Source organism: Zingiber officinale, chromosome 2B (assembly GCF_018446385.1).
Source record: "Zingiber officinale cultivar Zhangliang chromosome 2B, Zo_v1.1, whole genome shotgun sequence".
Classification (NCBI taxonomy): domain Eukaryota; kingdom Viridiplantae; phylum Streptophyta; class Magnoliopsida; order Zingiberales; family Zingiberaceae; genus Zingiber; species Zingiber officinale.
Genome location: NC_055989.1, coordinates 139,562,674 through 139,585,453, shown reverse-complemented (window position 1 = coordinate 139,585,453; position 22,780 = coordinate 139,562,674). Strand labels below are relative to the sequence as shown.

General features: G+C 35.5%; 3 protein-coding genes across 4 annotated transcripts; 1 reads left to right on the top strand and 2 right to left on the bottom strand.

Annotated features, from left to right (window-relative positions):
- Nucleotides 1–3,480: 3,480 nt before the first annotated feature.
- On the bottom strand, nt 3,481–5,631 carry LOC122047455 (protein KRI1 homolog). Its single transcript, XM_042608772.1, has one exon. It carries the CDS (start codon nt 5,568–5,570, stop codon nt 3,768–3,770), a length of 1,803 nt encoding a protein of 600 aa, XP_042464706.1. The 5' UTR covers nt 5,571–5,631; the 3' UTR covers nt 3,481–3,767.
- Nucleotides 5,632–9,780: 4,149 nt separating this feature from the next.
- LOC122047453 (SEC12-like protein 1) lies at nt 9,781–19,554 on the top strand. 2 transcript variants are annotated; one of them, XM_042608770.1, is made up of 10 exons: nt 9,781–10,016; nt 10,103–10,203; nt 12,654–12,783; nt 13,006–13,097; nt 13,820–13,919; nt 14,008–14,080; nt 14,157–14,277; nt 18,429–18,548; nt 18,960–19,030; nt 19,123–19,554. In XM_042608770.1, the coding sequence occupies exons 1-10, from the start codon at nt 9,849–9,851 to the stop codon at nt 19,296–19,298; spliced, it is 1,152 nt and encodes a 383-aa protein (XP_042464704.1). In that variant the 5' UTR covers nt 9,781–9,848; the 3' UTR covers nt 19,299–19,554. The 2 variants fall into 2 exon arrangements, with proteins under 2 accessions (XP_042464704.1, XP_042464705.1); XM_042608771.1 differs by having other exon boundaries at nt 9,874–10,016; nt 10,103–10,225.
- Nucleotides 19,555–21,351: 1,797 nt separating this feature from the next.
- On the bottom strand, nt 21,352–22,150 carry LOC122049597 (bax inhibitor 1-like). Its single transcript, XM_042610966.1, has 3 exons — nt 21,954–22,150; nt 21,720–21,833; nt 21,352–21,615 (listed from the first exon to the last, which is right to left on the bottom strand). The coding sequence occupies exons 1-3, from the start codon at nt 22,137–22,139 to the stop codon at nt 21,562–21,564; spliced, it is 354 nt and encodes a 117-aa protein (XP_042466900.1). The 5' UTR covers nt 22,140–22,150; the 3' UTR covers nt 21,352–21,561.
- Nucleotides 22,151–22,780: the final 630 nt, after the last annotated feature.

Sequence of the window (22,780 nt, the reverse complement as noted above, 5' to 3'; positions counted from 1 at the left end):
AAAGCAATAAGAACAATTCCTATTCCTATGAAATCTTTCTATTAGTCAGACAGGGTGTTATGGTTAGATCTTCCAGTGATCAATCAATAATCTCGATGGACCCCTTCATCAATTAGATGCCGAGAATGTTTTTCTCAATGGAGACTTGGCAGAAGAAGTATACATGAGCATTGCAAGCCACAACAACAAAGTTTGTAGTTTAAAACAATCATTATACGGACTCAAAAAATCTCAAAGAGTTTGTTTTGACAAATTTACTAATTAACGAGAGATCTCGAAATATGTTTCGGACATTTTGAAAGAAACTGGAATGCTCGGATGCAATATGTAGACATTTCTATAGACTCAACAATCAACCAAGGAACCAAAATGAATTATGCACCAGTTGATAAAAACAAATATAAGGCTTGTGTGCAAATTCATATATTTATAGTGATATTGATTAGGAAAATCAATAGTAGATCTAAGATCAACTTTCGACTGTTACACATATGTTTGGAGAAACTTAATTACCTGATAAAACAAGAAACAAACTATTATATCAAGGAGCAATACATAAGCTGAATTTAGGGCAATGAAGCATGGTATATGTGAAGGCGTGTGATTACGAAGACTCTAAAGAAGTTAAGGTTCATTATTGAAGAACCTATTCAGATATTTTGTAATAATCAATCAACTAGCAATATTGTGAATAACCTAGTGCATCATGGTATAATGAAGCACACAAACATTGATGGTCACTTTATGAAGAAAAAGATAAGAGAGGGAATAATCAAATCTAATATAACCTAGTGAGTATATGTCCTTGGGATTACAATGAAAGAAAATAATGTTAAGTATCTGTACCTGAGATTATGATAAAAGAAAATAATGTTAAGTATCTGTCATTGGGATTGCAGTGCAACAGTTAAGTTCTCCAAATAATTAATCAGACATCTAAAGTTTGAATTCCAATTGCAACGCACTATAGAGGTTTTTTTAGTAGGACAACAAATCTAAGAATGATGTTCGTTTAGATATACCTCTGTGAGTGCTTTCTAATTTATCTTGTAGCTAGTAAAAAAATTTTGTGGGACTGAGCCGATCACCTTCAGGATTAGTCTATTCGAAGAGTTGGATACTCGAGGAAATAATGAATCTAAAAACCTAATGACATCTTTTAGACAAAACAAAAAAGTTAAGTCTCTGTCCCAGGGGATACGGTGCAATGGTTAGACCTTTCAAGTGGTTTACCAGACATCTATGGATTTTATCCCAACTTTGGCGTACTACAGGGATTTTTCTCTAGTGACACAATAAACCTAAGAATGTTGACCGCTTGGATGAGTCTTCGTGAGTGTTTCCTGATTTACTTTGATAATGGATAAGAAATTTTCATAAGATCAGATTGATCACCTCCCAAAGTAGTCAGTTCGTAAAATTAGTTATCTAAATTAAAAAAAAAATAGTTAGGTATCTAACTCTTCAGCCAAAATAATAAAAAGTGTAAGCACTCTTAAGGAACTTTACCCTAAACGAATTTACCAATTTTTTTTTTTTAAAAAAATACTCTTATTATCCATATAGTAAAAGAAACACTCATCTTTTAAAAATATCAAAACAACATTTTACTTATAATTTGATATCCAAAATATTCATTTTTTACTTTTATTTTAAAATAACTGAAATCGAAATCGTACTATTTAAAAGAGCAATTTTGATTAAAACACTATAAGAACAGCTTTATCAAACCTGATCCAAGGTTGTATAAATATGGTCAAAGCACAAAAGAATATTTTAAATATTAAATTATGTTGAAATATTGTTTTAACCATTTTTCAAAGAAGAGTTTTCTTTGATCAGGTATCCAACTCTCTTTCAAAAGATTAATCCTCTCCATCTTGGAGAGGACTGACCCGGTCATTCAGCCATACAAAAGGTTCTAGTGTATAATTCAACATCATAAATAATTTGAACACAGTAGCGTATGATATATTCTATGAGAAAATCGAATCATTGTATGAAAACTCATCCTAATTTTTAGTAAAATGTTTTTTTAATAGAATTTAGCTTTTGATCGATTTAAAAGAAGAACATGTGTCACACCCCATGGCCGGACCGGGGACTGATATCGACATTACTTTCAATCCAAAGTTCGAAAATAATAAGCCTCAGTAGTATAGTAATTGTCACATAAAATCAGTCTTTACATATCTAACATAAAAGTACGTCGTTTTCACTGCTCAACAAATTAAATTACATCTCCCTAACTAAATTAAGAAATTCGTAACTGCAGCAGATTTCTAGTCCTCCTGCCCGAAATTTACGTTGATTCACCATCCCCAGAACTTGGCTTGTTCTCTATCCTCGTTCTCATTCTCGGTGCCCCTTTCATCTTTCTCTGTAATGGGTTGTAAGGATGGGGTGAACGATTTGGAAATCACTCAGCAAGTGGGGGGCACCACACAAATACTGAAATTCTTGAAAAGCAGTAGTAAAATAACACAATTTAGATACAGATTTTCACATAGACACTTAAATTGGATCATGTTCTACATGACTTAACTGATATCAACCCTCTAGAATTATCCCTCTTAGAGGAGAGGTCGGAGATTAAAAATATCACAGAAGTCAGAAATCAAATGTCAAATATGTTCAGAATATGTATTCCTACCATTTAGTTCATGATCAACCTAGTGCCTAAAATTATGAAAATAACGGAAATCAGTAATCAAGAATGTTCAGAAGTAAAGCAAATTAATTACAGGGAATAAAAAACCATTTCTTTCAAAAAAAAAAAAAATACGGAATTTGTATAATAGATTCACTTACTCTTTCCTTGGAAGTTGTTACTGCGGTGACCTCTTCTTCCTTGCACAACATGAATCTATCGAGGTTTCATCTTCGCTTACGATCTAACCTTCTCTCCGATAGATGTGAGATTATTTATAATGGTGGGGTGAAGATTTGATCCCCTATTAACCCCACTAATTCCACCTTTCATTATCCCACCACTTCATTATAGTAGTGGGGGTGAGGATTTGATCCCCCACTAATCCTACTATTTTCATCTTTCATTATCCGACCGGTCTTCACAACATGATTAAGATTGATCACACAATCGAAACAGAGCAATTAGATACGAGTGCCCTAAGCATCATTGAAGAGGTCAATGGAGCGAAGAACATAGACTCGACCCACTTCTTCCCAATCTATTTGAACCATATGATCTGAAATTCGAAGGATGTAATGCTCAGTTAGTTTTAGTGCAAAGGCTTCAACTAATTGCTAATCGAACTAGGGAAGGTCAAGTAGGTTTGCACTAGATGTAACAATATTGCCAACAAAACAATCATAAGATCGAAGAGTTTCAAAACCCTAAATTTCAAGAAATAAAGGAAATGAAGGAACAATTCTTTCATATCAAACATAAACAACACAATATTTAAACCCAAAATCATAGCAATATGTAATACAAGATAAGAAAAACAGCACCAGGAATAAACAATAAAAATCAACATGTAATCGAAATGGTAAGCCCATAACTTATACAATGAAGTACCGACAAGTTCATGTTTACTCCAACTATTTAAGATCAGCTAATAGGAGTTTAAACTATAACTAAGCAGAAAACATATCGAAACAATGAGAATAACAAAAGGCAACATCAATTAGAAATACAACATAAGGAACCAAAAAAATTATAAATTGTTCATAGAATAGAGACTCTCATTTCATATTCATCTATAATCGCCCAAAATTGTTCAGCGTGCACACCCCTTTAGGCTTTAGCTACGTCTCTTCGGATGCTTTGAGGGTATTTTTCCATATGCCATTAGCCTTGAATGTGAAAGTTTCAATTCTGCTTGACGGTGTCGTCTTCTACTGCGCCGAGACAACTTATTTTCTTCACCATCTGGTTGCTGATCACTCGAACCAGCCTTTGATTTGAGCATCTTTTGCTGATTAGAGCTCTCTCCTTGAAGAATCAAGTCCTTTTTCAGCTTCTGATGGTATGTAACCTTCCACTCTTTTTCCCTATAGGGGGCTAGCCTCTTCAAGGAAACATATTGGTTCAGATCCTTCTCGTTCGCCATCCAAATATCCTCAGGACGCAAACCATATCTATTAGCCAGGACGGTTCTATACTTGAACCGAGTTTTAAGGTCCCCAATTGTATCTTCATAATCTAGTTTATAGTACTCGTCCAATTCCTTATCAAGCTCTACCTTCTCCTTGAGAGAGATTTTACGCTTCCTCTTCCTCTTGCCATCTTCCTGCTTGGGTTCTTCTTCTGCTTCTTCTTCTTCTTCTTCTTCTTCTTCTGCTACATGTCTCTGTTTTAAAAACCTTTCTCGAGCTGCCTCAAATCCCTCTTTTCCAATGCCAAGCAGTTCATCCTCCTTATTGAAATCTGGCTTCTCTAGATCTCCTTCCTCCTGACTCCCAAATCCAGGATTGATATCCTCAGCATCATAATAATCATCCCCAAACATTTCATTCATCTTCTTATCATACTCCACTGGATCAAATTCCTCCTCCAAATCATCCTCGTCTAGCTCAACAGGGCCACCATCTCCAATCCCAGCAACAGCTCGGATTTTCTCAAGCTTCTCATGAATCTCCTTCTTCTTCAGATTCTTCAGATGCTTTAACTCTTCCTTCCGCTCGAACTCTGCCTGTGCCATCCTCTCCTCCTTGCTCTTCCTTTGCAATTTCCTACTATTTGTCTTCTTCCTCACTGATCCCTCCACAACCCTCGAATGGCCCAATACTCGATCTGCACCTCCTTCCTCAAACCTGAAATTGTACTCAGCCTCGTACTTGTCCTGCTTATCGAGCTCATCATCTTCGTCTGAGATATGATCAATAGATGGTTTTTTATCCTTCTCAGGGATCCACATTTTGTTGCCCATGTACTTCTTCAAGTACTTCTCGTTATCGTTGATATCAACATCGTTTCCGAAATATTTATTCACGTTGTTGTCCATCTTTTCTGCATCCTCATCCTTCTCTGCCTCTCCAGGCTTCTCCTTCACCTTGAGAATGTCATCCTCCTCGTCAACCGAAGCAAAAGCAGCCTTCTCCGCTTCCAAGAATGCCTTGATACCTTCGGCCTGTTCTTCGTTGTAGACCTTTGAGTTGTATTTTAGAGGCTCATCCTCGAATTCAGGCCCCTCTTCGATAAAGTGCCGAGCATTGACATCCTTCAGGTACAAAGGTCTCTCCTTTACAGCCCTCCGCTTCCCACTCTCCTCCTCGTCGGATGAATAGATCTTCGTGTCGCTGCGGAGGATCTCAGGGTCATTATTCTTGACCCTGACGAGCGTCTCGAAAAACTTGAGGTCGTTCCTACCGGACAAGTTGATATCCTCATCTGTATCGTCGTCGTCGTCGTCGTCGTCGTCAGACTCGTCAGAGGTGTCGGAATCGGCAGCGAGACCCTTTCTCTTGAGCTCCTCCAGCCGCTGGTGGGCCTCCCGCCGTTTGTTGTGCTCCAGCCGCTTGGCGAAGGTCTGATCGATTTCGATGGTCGACAGATCGGCTTCGTCGGCGCTTGTATCAGATCCATCAAACAGGTCGATCGCCATGATCGGCCACCCGAAAGCTTGACAGCGGAGAAAAAAACCCTAAACTCGCACAAGGGAAACCCTAGTTACAGCGAATATATTATGATTTGCCTGCAAATTACATTTTAGTCTCTGAATTATTATATTTGCATCATTACTCCATTAACTTTCATGCAGCCCCGTATTTTGTCTTGATGTAAATATTTAGTTTTAATTTCCAATAAAAATTTAGAGTAACAAATTTATTCTACGATCAGTGGTAACAATGTAGCTCCAACTTTTTAAAATAAAACAATATAAATTGTAATTTTAATTTCCTCCAATATTTTATATTTTGAAGAAGGAAATATCTGATATTGTGGCAAATATTTAAGGGCAAAAATCATGAAGGCATTTTGGACTATGACTCTGATATCATTTGTTGTGCCCAAAGGATGTCCACATTGGGCCTAGGTCTTCATGGCTTTGCTCTTTGGGCTCTCCCCTAAAAGCCTCATCTCAATGGAGATATCATGCATCCTTTTAATTTCATGATCTTTACTAAATCTTTTCAATGTGGGACTTTGATTGAATCTTAACAATAACAACTACGAGGACGGGCTCAGTTGGTAAGTGCATATGATAATAGCTATAATAGTTGGGAGTCGAACCTCGCCAAGGGATTTTATTATCTTTGCGGATCCCCATCTATATACTTGTTAATTTGGGTTTCTATCAAACTCCTTCTCAATAGCATGGGATGATCGTGAGAGGATCGTTAATGTGCCAATATCATATTTTTATGATTTCGAAGTTGCTACAACTATATAACAGTTATAATTTGTAGTTATAGTAGCTACGAAATAGCTATAAAAATGTAGATGCTACAACTACAATAGTTGTAACAATTACGATTTTATAATTATTACAATATAAAAAATAATCTTAATAAAAATGACTAAAATTCTTCGGAGCCTCCGAACAAATTCTAAATAATATTTTTTAGATTTAAAACTGAACCATTATTGTTACACTTGATAATAAATGTAATTCGCTAAATGAACTTCGATTATATATATTGTACATTTTGTGATTTAATCTAATAAAAATTATAGCTTTTTCAAAATTTATCTAATTCTACCTTATAATAAGTTCAATTTCATAACTATTATAACTATGTTGTTGCTATAAGTATGTATAATTAGAAAATCATAGTTGTTATAATTGTACAGTATTTATAATTTAAGTAGTTACTAGATGCGTCCCAGTTCAAATTTTAAATGGGAAATATAGATAAAATATAATAATCAAATAGTATGGTTGGTAAGGCACGGTCTTAATGATTTTAAAAGTAAAGGAAGTCTTTCTATTTTTGCCTAATATTTAACATGAATATCTAATATAATATATAATATGTTAGGCTTGAGAATGAACCCTAACAAAGTGTTTATCGCATAATAGAGCTTAAAGGGTGAGGTCTGATGCATACCGGACTAAGCTTAGAAATTTCCTTGGGATCATATGTCAGTATAGCAGCATGATTAAGCACCGCATGGGAATTTGGCCTTGATATTAGCACAGGAGTTATTGACTGTGATTATTGAGATGAAATTCTGGTTATGATTTTTAATCATACAAACCCTATTATCTAAATCAAACAAGGAGATTGCTTTGCACAAATTATCAAGGAGATTGCTTTGCACAAATTATCTTTGAAAGAGTCCTTATGTCTAAAATTTACGAAGTCAGTAGCCTCACCAAAATCGAAAGGGGCAATAAATGTTTTGACTCAACCCCCAGAGTCAACCTACAAAGCCTAATCATGGAAGAAGGAAATCCAAACAAAAACTGATATCTCAAGGGTGATGGGATACTTTAGAAGAACTCAATGATAAATTTGATTATTATGTAAATTATACTGATCCTGTCCGAATCGCCGAACCAAAGGACGCTGGGCATGTGGTGCTTTCCTAGTCGATGGCGCAGGCCTCCGAAGCTCCGGCGATCCTGCACAGAAGTCGGGCCGGGAAGGAGTTCCCGGCGGCGACCCTCCGACGCTCAAGTCAGACAAAGCTCAATAGAGAGAAAGGGGCTCCAAAACTCGTCGCGTGCGTACCTCCGGCGGAGTGAGAGGTTCTTTATATAGAGCGGTGAAAGAACTAATGCACGTCCAGCGAGGTGCATACGTGTCTGCAGCCCATATCCCGGTATGCACCTGTCAGAGAGTTTACCTGACGTCATACTGCAACAGTCCCATTGCGCTTTCGATGGGACAACAGGACACCCCGTTGTCAGACCAGGAGTATGACCTAGTCATATGACTTGACGGCTGTCAGAAAATGTTCCCCCTTCTTTACTGCTCATAATCCGGGGCGTCCGACCGGCTGGACAGGGAGTCCGTCCGGCCGGCCCCTCCTCCTTTTATGCGCTGGCCGGACGGCACTCACCTCGCGTCCGGCCTGCCGTTGACATTGGTGTGCTGGGGAAATTTTCAGTAGGCGCTAAGTAGAGACTGTTAGCAGTGTCATTTTCTCCTGATTCTTCCGCTCGGCTCTTAACTACTGTTTCGACAGAGCGTCGGAACCCCGACCCGGTCGGGGCGCCTTTTACTACCGAATGTCCCTTGGTCGGCCGATCGGTTTTATCCATTTCTTCCAAGTCCGGTCGGCTCACCCTTCTCCGGCGGGCTACTTGGCCATTTGACCTCCACGTGGCTTTGACCCCTCGTTAGGGGGTCCCGGACTCTTACCACCGGATCATATACAATTCCAGATCCTCTCCCGGATCTAAAGTTACTTGAGCCATCATGGGAATATGAGGTAACTGATAGACAACCCTTTATTTTTTCCAAACTTTTGCCAACCGAAAAACATGTGGTCTCTGTCTGCCTCGAGGATACCATACTCCTACAAGAACATCTATCAGAAAATCATGCCGGGACTATAAGTCCATGAACCTCTGTACCCCAATCCATGGACATTTATGATGATGCTACTGATATGGAGGATGATTTCCTCAGCCACATCCAATACTTGACAAATCTTACCATGCCTATTACATCACTCGAGCCAAAAGACACAACTTGGGATTCCTCTCAGGATACCTCTAATAGTGTATAAATAATATTTGAGGCAACAACTTCATGAAAACCTTCTCTTCATTCATTTCTCATACATTTCAGTGACTTCATGATATTTACATGATTCACACACTATGCATGCCTAATTATATAGCATGGATCTGTTTTAGCTAATAATTATTTTACTATGAGATTTTTTTTTATTCTTTAGTTTTTGTTTTTATAATATTATTTTTTTTTGGGTAGTTTTAATTTAATGAACGAACAACCAGCTAATTAGCTGCTTAAATTTGAAATTTCTCATAATCTTTTGAAAATTTCCCACTTGAATTTAATGAAGAACAAAAGTTCCCTTACTAAACTACCACTTGAACCAAAAACATAGATACTCTACTAGATCCCCTCCCAACTATTGGAAACTTCATTTATACTAGAGGGGTGAATAGTTTATCACTTGTAGGTTTAAATTTTGATTTATTATTAGTAACGCTGTATATGAATCAAACGTTCATGATTAAGTTTAGTGTTCAAGTTGGTAAGAATATGTTTATATTTGTTCAATATACATCAAATCAATTAAATAAATAAACTTGAACAACTCATTAAACTAAACAAACAAACTTAAACACATATATGTTCAACTCGTTAATGTTCATGAACAACATTCGTGAATAATGACCGCGAACAATGTTTATGAATAACATTCGTGAACAATATTCACAAATCATGTTCATTAATAAAACTTATATTAACGTGCTAAATAAATAAAAAAATAAAATAAAATAAATAAATAAGTTTAAATTATTAAGTTCAATGATCAATCAAACAGGTAAAAATTTCAAACAATCAAATAAGTTTGAATTAAGAGCTCGATAATATATAAACGAACCAAGCTCAAATTAAATTTAAATTAAAAGCTTGATTATATTTAAACGAATAAAATCCAAGTCAAGATTTTAATAAACTCAAACTCATTAAAAAATAAATTAAGTTAAACCTAAATAATTATTTTAAAAACTTAGTTAATTTTAAATTAGGCTTGTATATTGCTTATTAGTTCGAGTTCGAGGATGTTGTGTATGAGCGTTTATTCTTGTAGGTGTATTTACCAAGTCAAAAAGGACGTATAAAATGCCATCACGCGGTATCGCCCCCCGAATATTCCCTCCTCCCTTATCTTGCGCTACCCCCCACCCGACCCTTTTGTGTTCGTGGGAGATCGAGGAGAATAGGAGGGAGAAATGGAGGGCGACGACACGGCAGGGCCGGCGACGTGCGCGGCGTGGATCCGGGGACCGGATAAGCGGCTGCTGGTGGTGATGGGGAGGGCGAGGAACCGCTTCTGCCCTCCCGTGATCGACATCCTCGAGTTCGACGCCGAGACCGCTTCCCTCTCCAGCGATCCCCTGGTGCGTATTCGCCTCCCAGGTCTTCTCTTTCTTGTCCCCGTTGGTTCTGGATGACGTGGATGAAGAGTGACGCTGGGTTGTCGTAGGCGAGGCTCGTGATCGGGGATGAGGAGGGAGGCGATCCACTGGGGTTCGCGGTGCACCCTAGCGGGGATGAGTTCGTTTGCGCCACTGTCAGCGGCTGCAGGTGATGGTTTTAAAAAGTTCGGGTAATTACTGATTGACACATTTCTTTGTCGTTGACGTAGATCTAGATATTTGGAAAAAAGAAAAGAAAAAGAAGAAGCTAATTTAACTTTATCATATATAGTTTAGTCAAACAGCATCGATTTGTGGTGACTAGTACTTAATGCAACACCATTACTTTGAAATGCATAATGAGGCTATCTATTAGTTATCATATGGAAAACAACTTCCACCAAACTTCAGCGCCTGATGATTGAGATTTAACTCGCCATGGCTTTTATCCCAGTGAGTTACTACGTTGAGGGCTTTTATCCCAGTGAGTTTCTACGGTTGAGGGTTTTAACAGTCGACCCCATCTAGTGGGATAAGGTTTGGTTGTTGTGGAGTTTGCCACGGTTGCCTCCCGATCATAATTTCCCATCGTACTTACTGCAATATTAAAAGTCCATCATCCCTTTTGAGTTATTTCCTAGGGAAAATTCACTTACTTTTTCTTGAAAAATGATTGCTAGGTTTCAATAATGTCAAAATATCCTTCAGAGATTATAAGCCATACAACTTACTGTTCCTGCAAATCCTATAATTCAAGAAAAACTAATGAGCTTCCATTTCTTCAATGTTTATGCAAAAACCTTTCATTGTTCAAGAACTGTCTTTTATGGAACTTAAAGGTTGCTTTTCAGAAATTTTCACTAGATCTGAGTAGGTTTTGGAAATTTTCTATTCGGCTACATGAATCCTATCCCTCTGTTGGGATCTTATGCGTCATTGTTAATATTCAAATCAATTCAATCGTTTTTATTATATTAAGTAAAGTTTTCTTTTGTTTTGCTACACCTTACACTTTGACTTTAACCGACTAAACTTTTCTACCAGAAGAATTCATACTCAGACCATCTCAATTTATTCTCTCTCATTATTATTGATTAGAGCTAAAACCTAATTTCTGTTGCATATATGATTTTATTTTAAAAGTTTATAATCCTTGCTAGCAACCCCCACATGTAAATGGTAGCCCAAATTCGATCCATTGAATATGATGAGCCATATTACAGTCTTATAAGATTCTTTTTCTTTTAACATAAGCATATAAAAGTTACACAGAATTCCATCAGATCCTTTCCATTTTCTTCTTGTAGTTAGTCCATTAAGATATATCCATGGATATTCCTGTTGTGGAGTATATCTAAGATATCTAAAACCCCTACATGAATTCTATATTCCATCTATTTAACTATTCGCTTTATTCTTTTCTTCTTACTAAAGTTGTTATTTGAAACTTCATTCTATATATTCACCTTTTGTTCTACTTAAAACTTTTAATTACTAAAGGTTTTCTACATGGTTCTATCTTCAAATTTAATCTATTTACACCCATCAATCATTCTTAAATTGTTTGTAAATAATATACACCGAGGAAGTTTATCTTGAATATGACTTTGTGAATTTATACAATGTTAATTTACGAAGATAGTCCCCCCCTCAAAACACACACACAAAAATTTCTTTGCTTCATTTCCTTCCTTCTTCAACTTCCAATCTATCAGCACAATCTCTCTAGCAAACTATGACATGATTTGAGATTTTGAACCTTGATGTCAAGTGGTATCGAGTTTCAATGATTTACCGGAGTGATACATTTCGACTGTTTCGCTAAGCATGGTATGATATTTCAAACCATGACTACTAGTATGTACATCATCATGCATGTCTTTTATGGAATCTAATGTATTTTTCTAACTTAATAAATACCATATGCAAATTCTTCTTCTTTTATATATTTTTATTAGTTCTCTTATTAAATAAATAGCATGTATGGGTGACCTTCCAGACATGAAATTAAATTGATTCTCAAATATATTTGTTTGATATTTTATTTTTCTTTGGATAACTTTTTTCTAAAGTTATGGTCGGACGCATCAACTTAGTCATATAGATATGTACTGAATTTTTTCTTTTATTCCTTTGACATCTTAATTTTAAAGTTTTGCCAAATATCTTAGAAATTTTTTACTTTTATCTCCTAAACTTATCTGATCTTCAATAAAAAAATTATATGAACATACATGTTCACCACCAACCTTCATTTCCTACAAAGATTCTTAACATCTTTTGATCTCTTAATTTCAAGCAAATCTATGATTTGAAAATTGAATGCATTAACATAAACAAGAATTTTTTGTTTTTTGTGCATTTCATTTCCTAAATCTCTGCACTTCCTTATTCTAACTTTAGCATCCCAGTAAATGTTTTTCTCCTAATTTTTAGTTACTAAGTTACCACAGAACTTGAAATTCCTTTTCTCTTTACATTTTCTCATTAAGCATTTTCTCCTCAACTTAATGAATGAAATGCTCCACTAGTAGAACCACAAGTTTATTCGTTTGTTTATTTTTTGCTTTTACCTTCAGTGAGAAATTTCAGAAAACAGTTCATTTCTTTTATTTGCAGATTGTATGACTTAGATTATCACAATTGGAGTATAAAAATGGCCAAAGATCTTCCTGCTATCCAGTCCATTGGCACTCAGAAATGTTTGGCATTTAGTACGGATGGTCTGAAATTTGCTGTTGGTGGAGAAGTATGTACAATCTCTCTTCCTAGACTCTTCATTAATTAAAAAAAACAAAGTTATGCTGATGTTTAGGAAGAATCTTTAAAATTCTCCCTTTTATATTGGTATACATAAGTCTACATACACAACACGTGTAATACAGAATCATATACTGAATGTGTTTTGATGCTCTTCTACCACATCTACTTAATTAACATTGAAAGTATTTTCTTTTTCTTTTAACTTCAGGATGGACATCTTAGAATATTTCATTGGCCAACCTTGAATTTGCTCTTGGATGAGCCAAAAGCTCATAAATCTTTTAGAGATATGGATATCAGGTAAAGCACCTCTTTTTCGTCAAACATTATCATTTTTCCTCTTTTAATTGGCATGCTCTTGCACATAAGAGAGTATCTGAGTCCAGCATTACTTTCTATTTGAACTTGATGTGAAGTGCATCATGTGTACTAGCATATTTTTCAACCGCCCAGAAGTTGGACAGATTTCTTTATAACAAGCTGCTTGAAGTTTCGGTCTGGTCTATTTAATTTTGTTTCCCATTTATGTAATCTGATTGTTGTATAAACATATGGGATAGTTTGGTAATAATACTGTTTTGATCAGAAGTGCCTTTAGTAGAGATATAATTGCTAACCTTCAGAAGCTTTTGATGCAGAAAATAAATGAGATTAATATAAAACTGCTTAAAAATTAATGCTTTGAAATGCAATGAATTCCTGATCAGTAAGTAGGAGTTGAAACATGATTGAACTTGACATCAAACTAGCTGAAAACTCTTAAAATTATGACATGTTAGAGTTGTGGAAGTAATTGTTAGTTTGGAACTTCAGTAACTGATTAAATTTTCTTACTAGGACAAACTGTTATTACTAATTTCGCTAAGAGTTAACTGATTAATTTTGAGTTTTTGATAGGTTACTTGAAAATTTGTTCTATCGCTAGATTCACCTCTAAGTGTCGTACATATATATTTTAATTATGAACATCGTGACGGGGTGATGCTTACATGTTATGGATTTTTTTCAACATTATTTATCAGCTTGGATTCCGAATTCTTAGTTTCGACATCTACTGATGGCGCTGCAAGAATATGGAAGATAACTGAAGGTGCTCCACTTGTCTCATTGACTCGCACTGCAGTAAGCTTTATCCCCAGCATCTTGTATTTTGTGTTTACAAAGCACTGATATCTGTAATTTATAATAGCTTGTCTATTGCTTCTCTTAGGATGAGAAGATTGAGTGTTGCCGATTTTCTAGAGATGGAACCAAACCTTTCCTATTTTGCACTGTCCAGGAAGGTAGCTAACTGCCAACCTAAAAAAGTCATTTCGATTACTACTAATTTTCTGAATAATCATATTTGACTGAAAATAGGTAATAAAGTGGTAACTACAGTGTGGGATATGAGTACATGGAACAGAATTGGCTATAAGAAGCTGATAGGAAAGCCTATTTCTGTTCTTTCAATTAGCTTGGATGGGAAATACCTTGGACTGTAAGTGCTTTTGACAATTTGTATTGTTTAATCCAATTGTACATATGGATCCTAATAAAATAAAATAAAATAATCCTTGTTTCACCTCTAATAAAATGCAACAAATACTTTGATAAATCAAATTCTTATATAAAGAGTTATCAATTGCACTAAAGGCTTAAGGTTTTTCAGGTCATCTTTAATTTTCATACTTTCCTGGCCTTTAGTTCTTTTTTAGCTTTTCTGCATGTATTATATCCACTTATCATACCTTGGGCTGTAAGTGCGCTCGGCTATTTGTTACTTGTTAATCCAATTGTCTATACAATACTTAATATCAATGAGAATGAGCCTTATTTCATTCCTAATAAAATGCAACAAATAGTTTGATAAATCAAATTCATATATAAAAAATCATTAACTGTGCTCAAGGTTTTTAAAGTATCTTGAATTATGTTTGCTTGGCCTTTTTCACTTTTTATCTCTTTTCTGTGTATTGCATCCTCTTACCGTGAGTTGGGCTGTGAATGCACTTGGCAATAAAATCCGACTGTTTATTAGGCTACTTATTTTTTGATGAGAAGTAAAACTTGTTTCATCCCTAATAAAATGCAACAAATAGTTTGATAAATCAAATTCACATAAAGAACAATCAGCTGTGCTTTGAAGGTTTTTCAGGCCATCTTGAATTCTTATATTTGGCTCGTCTTTCTCTATTTTTAGCTTTTATTTTTTATTGGCCTTTTCTCTCTTTTTAGCCTTTCTGTATGTATTATATCCTCTTACAAAAAGATTTCACTCCAAATTTCTGATCATGTTTGTGTTTGAGATATATGATTGCTATCGTGCACTTGTCTTTCCAAGTGTCTCTTCTTGTTAACTGAAATCATTTCTTTGTTTTTTTTTTTATTATTTTTGGAAAAAAATTCTTTTTCTAATGTTTGATATTTCAACTATAAATGATGTGACGATCACTTCTTCTGAGGTAGTTATAGAGCTTTGAACATCTCAAGTTTTTCTAGGGTAGGGAATACGTAGGCCAACTTTTGTCCTCCTTAGTAAATATTTAACTCCCAAGTCAAGTAGTTTCTTTCTTGAGTAATGTTTTAAGAATAACCAGATGTTTATATAATCCAAATATCTTAAGGCTATGCTTAGTTGTTCTGAAAGGAACGATGGATTAGAGAAAAAGGAGTTGATTCATGGAAAGAGAAAAAAGAAAATACAATGACAATGAAACTTTTATCACACCAAGTGGGGTCGACTATATAAATACTCCTACATCATTGACTCGATCCCTGACTAAGGAGGAAGAAGCAAATATGATAAAAATTTGATTATTTCTAAGTGTGGAAGGACCCTCCTTTACCCATTCCATCACAAGTAGTCAAGGGATTTCTACTTAGATTCTACCAAAACTAGACCCTTTTCCCTGTAAGTTACACATTTACTCAAAGTAACAAGGTTTAAGAGAAGTCATTTCTTGCATGAAAACTAAGTGGGATCCTTATAGAGTTGACTTTATAGTTATGTCATATATGGTTTACGAAGAGATTATCCTGGTCATCCTTCCTTGAACCTAGCCTTGATAAACAATAATCCAAACGTGCAACTATAAGCAATAGTGTGGGGTCACTATGAAGTGGTAAACTTGTCATGAAAACACACACATATCTTTAGTTAGTTTTAGATGCTTGGCTTCTTTAGGGTCTTCTAGAAAGTCTTTTGTACATAATCTCTTTGAGTTCTAAGCATTTAACATGACAAAAGGTTTTGAGCACCAAAATTGCATTCGTAACAAATTCAAATTCAAATTCTCAAAAAAAAATATCATAAATCAAAACAGCAACAACAATCAAGTCTTATTCCACTAGGTGGAGTCGGATATATGGATCCTTCTGCGTCATTGAGCTCTATCCCCTACTATATTATCATCTATACTTAAATAATTTTTTTCTTATTTTATTGTTGCTAACCATATCTTTTTTGGCCTTCCTCGTTTGATGTACATATTTGTCATAGTTTCACATTGTCTAACCGGAACATTTATTGGTCATCTAAGTACATGTCTGTACCATTTTAAACGTGTCTCTCTGAGTTTTTACTCAATAGACACAACTCTAACTTTCCTTTTAATGCTCTCATTTCTTATTCTATCTATGCTTATATGTCCACACATCCATCTTAACATCCTCATCTCTGCAACTCCCATCTTCTTCTCATGTGCTCGAGTCATAGCTCAGTCATATAACATAGCAGATCTAACCGCAGTTTTATAAAATTTTCCTTTAAGTTTTAGAGGTACTTTACGATCACATAAAACACTCAACGCCCTCCTCCATTTCAACCTCCTGCTTGTATTCTAGGTAAGACATCTCTCTCAATCCTTCCATTGTTTTGAAAAAATGATCCTAAATACTTAAACTTCTCAATTCTAAACAACTCGTCATCTCCTATCTTAACAATTGTCTCATTACGTCTAATATTGCTAAATTTAAATTTCATATATTTTGTCTTTACTCTACTAATACGTATCTCATCTACCAAAACAATATCGTTTGCAAACATGCACCATGATAGTGAGTTTGTCCATAATTAGTGTAAAAAGATAAGGATTTAGAGCTGATCCTTGATGTAATCCTATCTTTATCAAAAATACTTTAGTTAATCCGCCTATAGTTTTCACTCTGATTGTTATATTCTCGTATATATTCTTAATTAGTTCGATATATGATACACTACCACCTCTGTTTTCTAGAATTCTCCATGTAATTTCGGTTAGGACTCTATCATAAGGATTTTCTAAGTCAATAAATATTGTGCTCCCGATATTTTTCAATTAGTTGCATGAGAAGATGTATAACTTCTATTGCCGACCTTCCAGACATGAATCCAAGTTGATTTTCAGTCACCATGGTCTCTTTCCTTAATCTTTTTCCACTTCCTCTTTTCTCAAAGTTTCATGGTATGATTCATTAGTTTAATACCTCTATAGTTTGCACAATTCTATACATCTCTCTTGTTCTTCCATAAAGGAACTAGAGTACTTATCCTAATCATGCATTTTTTTCATTTTCAATATCATGCTAAATAATTTTATAAGTCATTCCATACCTTGTTTCCCTATGCACTTTCATATCTCTATCGGAATATCAAAGAATAAACAATTACATAGTCAATCCAAATCCCTTTATAAATTACAACAAAGACCAGTAATGGTGCAAGGTGACTGATCATAGCTGTCAGTTGTGGTTGACTTGTGGAAGATAGGGCTGTTCGGTGACTGATCTCAGCATTCCTGGTTACCTGGCACATGACATTCACTAGGGCGGTGCAAGATACCTAGGGGTTTGTGTTGTCTGTGGTAGTTGCAATGAGGTTCTAGAGGGCATTCGGAAAGTGCAGTACTGGTGGTTGGCATAGACTGTTGATTGTCAACGGAGGTCGAGGTTTGTGTGAAGTGTCATTAGTGGAAAATAAAAGAGAGCGAGTGCTTGTAGCTGGTAGTTTCCAATGTTACAGGTGCTATGGAAGACAGGAAGAGGTATTGGATCAGTTTGTAAACCTAGTGGAGTAAGAAGAGAATGGATTGGAGAAAGGATAGCCAATAAAAATCAAGGGAGGAGAGAGACAAGGAAGAACAAAAGTGGGGATCAGATCGTTTAGATACCTCTTAGTGCAGACAGATAGAGAGGGGACAGTGTGAGAAGAGAATAGAGAAATAAAAGAGATCAAGATGGAACAACAGCAAATTGTATTACTGTGATCGCAAAAGTTTCCTTCAAATACATTAGATTCAAGATCACAGAGCACAACTGCCAACACTAATCTAAGATTCATGGATAGAAAATGAATTAACTTCTTAAAATATGATTTTCATAAGTAGCTAAGCTATAAAAGTCTACTGCCACAGTGTCTTCTACCTGCATCATCTTTCTCCATATCCAGCTCTATTGAATTTTCTTCCTTATTAGCCTGGCCTATCTTAACATCATCACACAAATTCCATGCTCCATAGTCCCTATACTCTGAACAACAATTTTACCATGAGTATGATAAATGTTGAATCTACCTTTTTGTACATGCTAACAAGTTATTATCGATTGAAGATTTTTTTAGCTTATGCATGTCATTCCTTTCCCAATGAACATTTGGCTATCATTTCTTAACAGTGGAACCAAAGATGGTGATATGTGCGTAGTTGAAGTAAAGACAATGTCAATCTCTCACTTGAGTAAGAAGCTTCATCTTGGCACTCCCATTACGTTGCTGGAATTTGCTCCCAAAGAAAGGTATGGACACTCTGTTTACATGCTTAAAGTAAGCTAGACAGACAGCGTGTTGGTGGTTATGGCTTTTTTCTGAGCTACCAAGTTTTTTATTTCAATATAGGAAGGAAAATATTTATCATCTACGATGCAGGATGTTTAAATTAAAATTGTTTTATGAATATGCAACCACAAACTGCTCAAATAGATAAAACTGTTTAATGTAGCAATTCAGTTAAAAACACAAAACTGCATGCATACCAAGGCAACTGATGGGTGGTAATGGACAAGTTGAAAATTGCACCATTCAGAAAGTTCCTTTTCTTTTTTAGTACTTTCTTTTAGTGACTTGCCAATTTACACTTACAAATATTGGAGTTTCACTCTGAAGATGGTTATCTAGACAGTTTAAAATTTCCCTTGCGGATAATGCAGGGTTGTTATTTCTACTTCAACTCAATGGGGGTTCAAGCTTACCAAACTCAATGTGCCTGCAGATTGGAAGGGTATTTGACATTCTGTTTCATTCTCAACTTTCTCATCTTTTATAATCTTGGCATTTGACATTTAAGGTTTTGTTGTCTTTATCCTTTTACAGAGTGGCAAATCTACTTGGTATTAGTGGGCCTCTTTCTTGCTTCGCTAGTTTTGTTTTATATATTTTATGAGACTTCTGATTCATTCTGGAACTTCCCTCTTGGAAAAAACCAACCTGGAAGATTTCCAACCGCAGCCTTCACCGATCCTCAACCTTCAGAAGATGGTCCTTGGTGAGGACTTGGGGCTTTGTCTAGATTTGGTCTACTGGCAAACCAAGACCAACAACCGCCTGTCTTGATATCCTCTAAATATGTCATGTTCCAGCATTCTTATTCATGCATATGATTACTGTTCATATGGTTACGGTTTGGAGATTGATCTATTGCAACAACCTGTCTTGATATCGTTTAAATTTGTCTGATATAGTAGGCCTTCTGGCTTCACTAGTTTTATTTTATATATTTTATGAGAATTCTGATTCATTCTGTAACTTCCCTCTTGCAAAAAACCAACCTGGAAGATTTCCAGCAGCAGCCTTCACTGATCCTCAACCTTCAGAAGATGGTCCTTGGTGGGACTCAAGGGCTTTGCTAGATTTGGTCTACTGGCAAACCAAGACCAACAACCGCCTGTCTTGATATCCTCTAAATTTGTCATGTTAAAGCATTCTTATTCATGCATATGGCCATGGTTTAGAGATTGACTGCCAACATCTAATGTGAATTCTTCAACAAAAGTAGTCAAGAATAAAGATGTGACGACGATGATGTCTTCTGGTATAGCCGTGTTGCTGTCTGCCCTTGTATAACTTGGGTTACTACATGGGTCTCTAGAAGTTAACTGAACATATTAACACAAAATGAGATATTGGATTTGCCAACTATAGGATGGTTCAACGTTCTTATCGACCTTCATATTTTCTAGGATCAGTTATCGACTTCCCTTTATGATGATATTACTTTTTTTCCCCTCAGTGATTGTTGGGAAAACGACACATGAGATGGTAAGATGCTAGAGGGGGTATATGATTCATATTACTTCTTAAAAAAAACCCACTATCTTTTTCCTTTTGAGTTACTTATCGAAATTGAAAAAACCTTTTACAATATGCAAATTATGAGTAAATACAAGGCTAAGAGGAATACAAGAGGCTATTAATCAAAATTTACCTTCTATTTCATCAACCTTCAGGTCTTCATTTCACGCCCCCTTTTATAGCCTTCAACATCTCTTCATACTTATTATAAAAAAATGATTATCACACTAATAACGTCGAGCCATGATCGATCCGATTTCATAGAAATTTTTTACCGATCATCAGAATAAATCGGGAAGCGCTCGCAGCAGGCAATCCAGAATCTCAGCATCCTTTAGTTGCGTGATTCATTTGGAGGAAAAATTTCTACAAATTCATTATAGTTAGGATTTAAATTGTGAATATGTGGATAACAACCTGAATACTTTATCGTTGCACCATAGATATAACCTAAATCTATCAATAATTATTTGAGCTATTAGAATCCACTATCAATCGACTAGACTACTATCATCCTAGTGTTGCACCCATGTCTTATCTAATCCAATGACTTTTTCAAACTTTCTATTTATAATATCAATTCACAAAATTCCCTTAAGTTTTTCTCTCTTCAAACCTCCCCAGAGAGAATAATTTTTTTAACTTATATCTTTCCTCTCTTCTTCCCTTTTGACAAACCTCCCTTTGAAAGATGCATAAACAATATCTCAATTATTGATTTTATCCCTCTGTAATAATCTTTAGCTTACAGTTAAAGTTCCTTTTAGCTTATATTCAAACCCTGAATGAACTCATTAGCATGAATATCAAGCTCCATCATTATAGGCCATTAAATACCAAGCTCTTATCCCCAGGTTGGCAAAGATAGTACCTATATGCATAGTTATTCTTATAAATCTTATAATCAATCTCTCACACAAAGGGATACTACGTTAGAATAAATTCTCTCATAATTTATCGTCTTTTAAAAAGTGTATCGTCTTTTAAAAAGTGAAGCCGTCCTTGAAGGACCGCTAACATGATGATTAAACTTTGCTTCAATAAAATGCCAAGCTCCCTTACCAAACCATAAGAAAGATGAGGTCAAGTGAGCTCTCTATCTCACGCCCATAGTACGGTGGGGACATGCAATCCAACTATAGAGCGTATACAACAATAGAAGCCACGGTCACATTATCAAGCACGTGTTCGTCCGATCAAATAAATGATTGTTCCAATGACGCACACACCGTATGCATAAGCTAAGCCAGCTAATTAAATAAAGTAACTTCCATTTCTCATCTATGAAAGTTAGCCCGGAAGTCAACAACATTCTTTAGGCCGTTACGCGGTCACACCCTCGAAGTTCATAATTACATTTAGCCTGTAACAAGTGTCCTAGCAAACACAGACGCATGACAGTCGGAAACAGGGAGAAAGCCATAACCATAAAACATTTTGCTTGTGATAAGTGTGTACCAATTAAGATTTCTTCTTCCTTCTTTTGTCTTCAGATTTCTCCGATGCATTTTTCAACTGCACAATAAAATATTTTTATTTTTTCAAAAATAAGAGAGAACTCGACAAAAAAATAAAGAAATTTATCAACTAAAGAGCTGGCGCAGTAAAACTGAGCTTACCATGATGTTGAGAATACGGACAAAAACTGCAAGAAAATCTGTAAAGAGGGTCAACGCATGTTTCCCATAGTCCAACTCTCCACGAGAGGCTCTCTCTATGATCTCTTGGGTGTCCTAGACCATGTATCCAGTGAAAATTAGCAGTCCCAAGTAAAGCTGGAAAAATGAATTTAAAATTTTAGATTGAGGAATCGTGGACGACTTCCATAATTTACTTTCCTTTTCTTCTACTACCTCAATTTTGAACCCAGCAGCCGATTGACCAAAGAGGGAACTAGCAAACTGCAACCATACGAGTATAGAAAGGCCAGAAGACAGCAATCCACCCAGGTAAAGATATTCTCTCCTCTTGGAGACGAGGGCGGCTCCTGAGAAACACGCAAATGCGATGGCAGTTCCGACAAAAGCAGTGATGAGCATCGCCCATTACTTTAGTCATTATTGGCCTTGCTTGCACTAGCATTTTGTAAGTTTTTTTTTGATATTATTAAAAATAAAAATATGTAATAATCAAACACACAATCACATAAACAGTCATATGCTATAAAATTCAAGTAACATAACAAATTAAAATATCAACATTAATAATCATCCAATTCTAAGAGAATTTGTCCAAAATCAAGAGATAAACAAATAAAAATATCACATATTATAATCTAACCACATTGTCATATGGAATCCCTAAGCAATTCTCGTCTTCTTACATCTTCACTATCATCTTTATTACTATGATTTTTCACTTGATGTTCACTATTATTATTAAGTTCAGCATCAACCTTGACAAACAATCTCTCATCTGGTTCAACATGAATCAAATAATTGAGTAAAATACAACAACAGAGAATAATTTATTTTTGTGTTTCAATTTCATAATGTGGATCCATTGAACTTTTTCTAATAGCAATCTCTTCTTAATGACTTTAAAAGCTGAAGAATGTTGAAGATTAAATAATTCTTGAGCATTTCATGGTGGATCACGACTATATTCTTTCAAATGAATGTTCTCCTCGATATGGTGTAATAAGACTGCTATTTAACATGAATCCAACATCAACAAGATA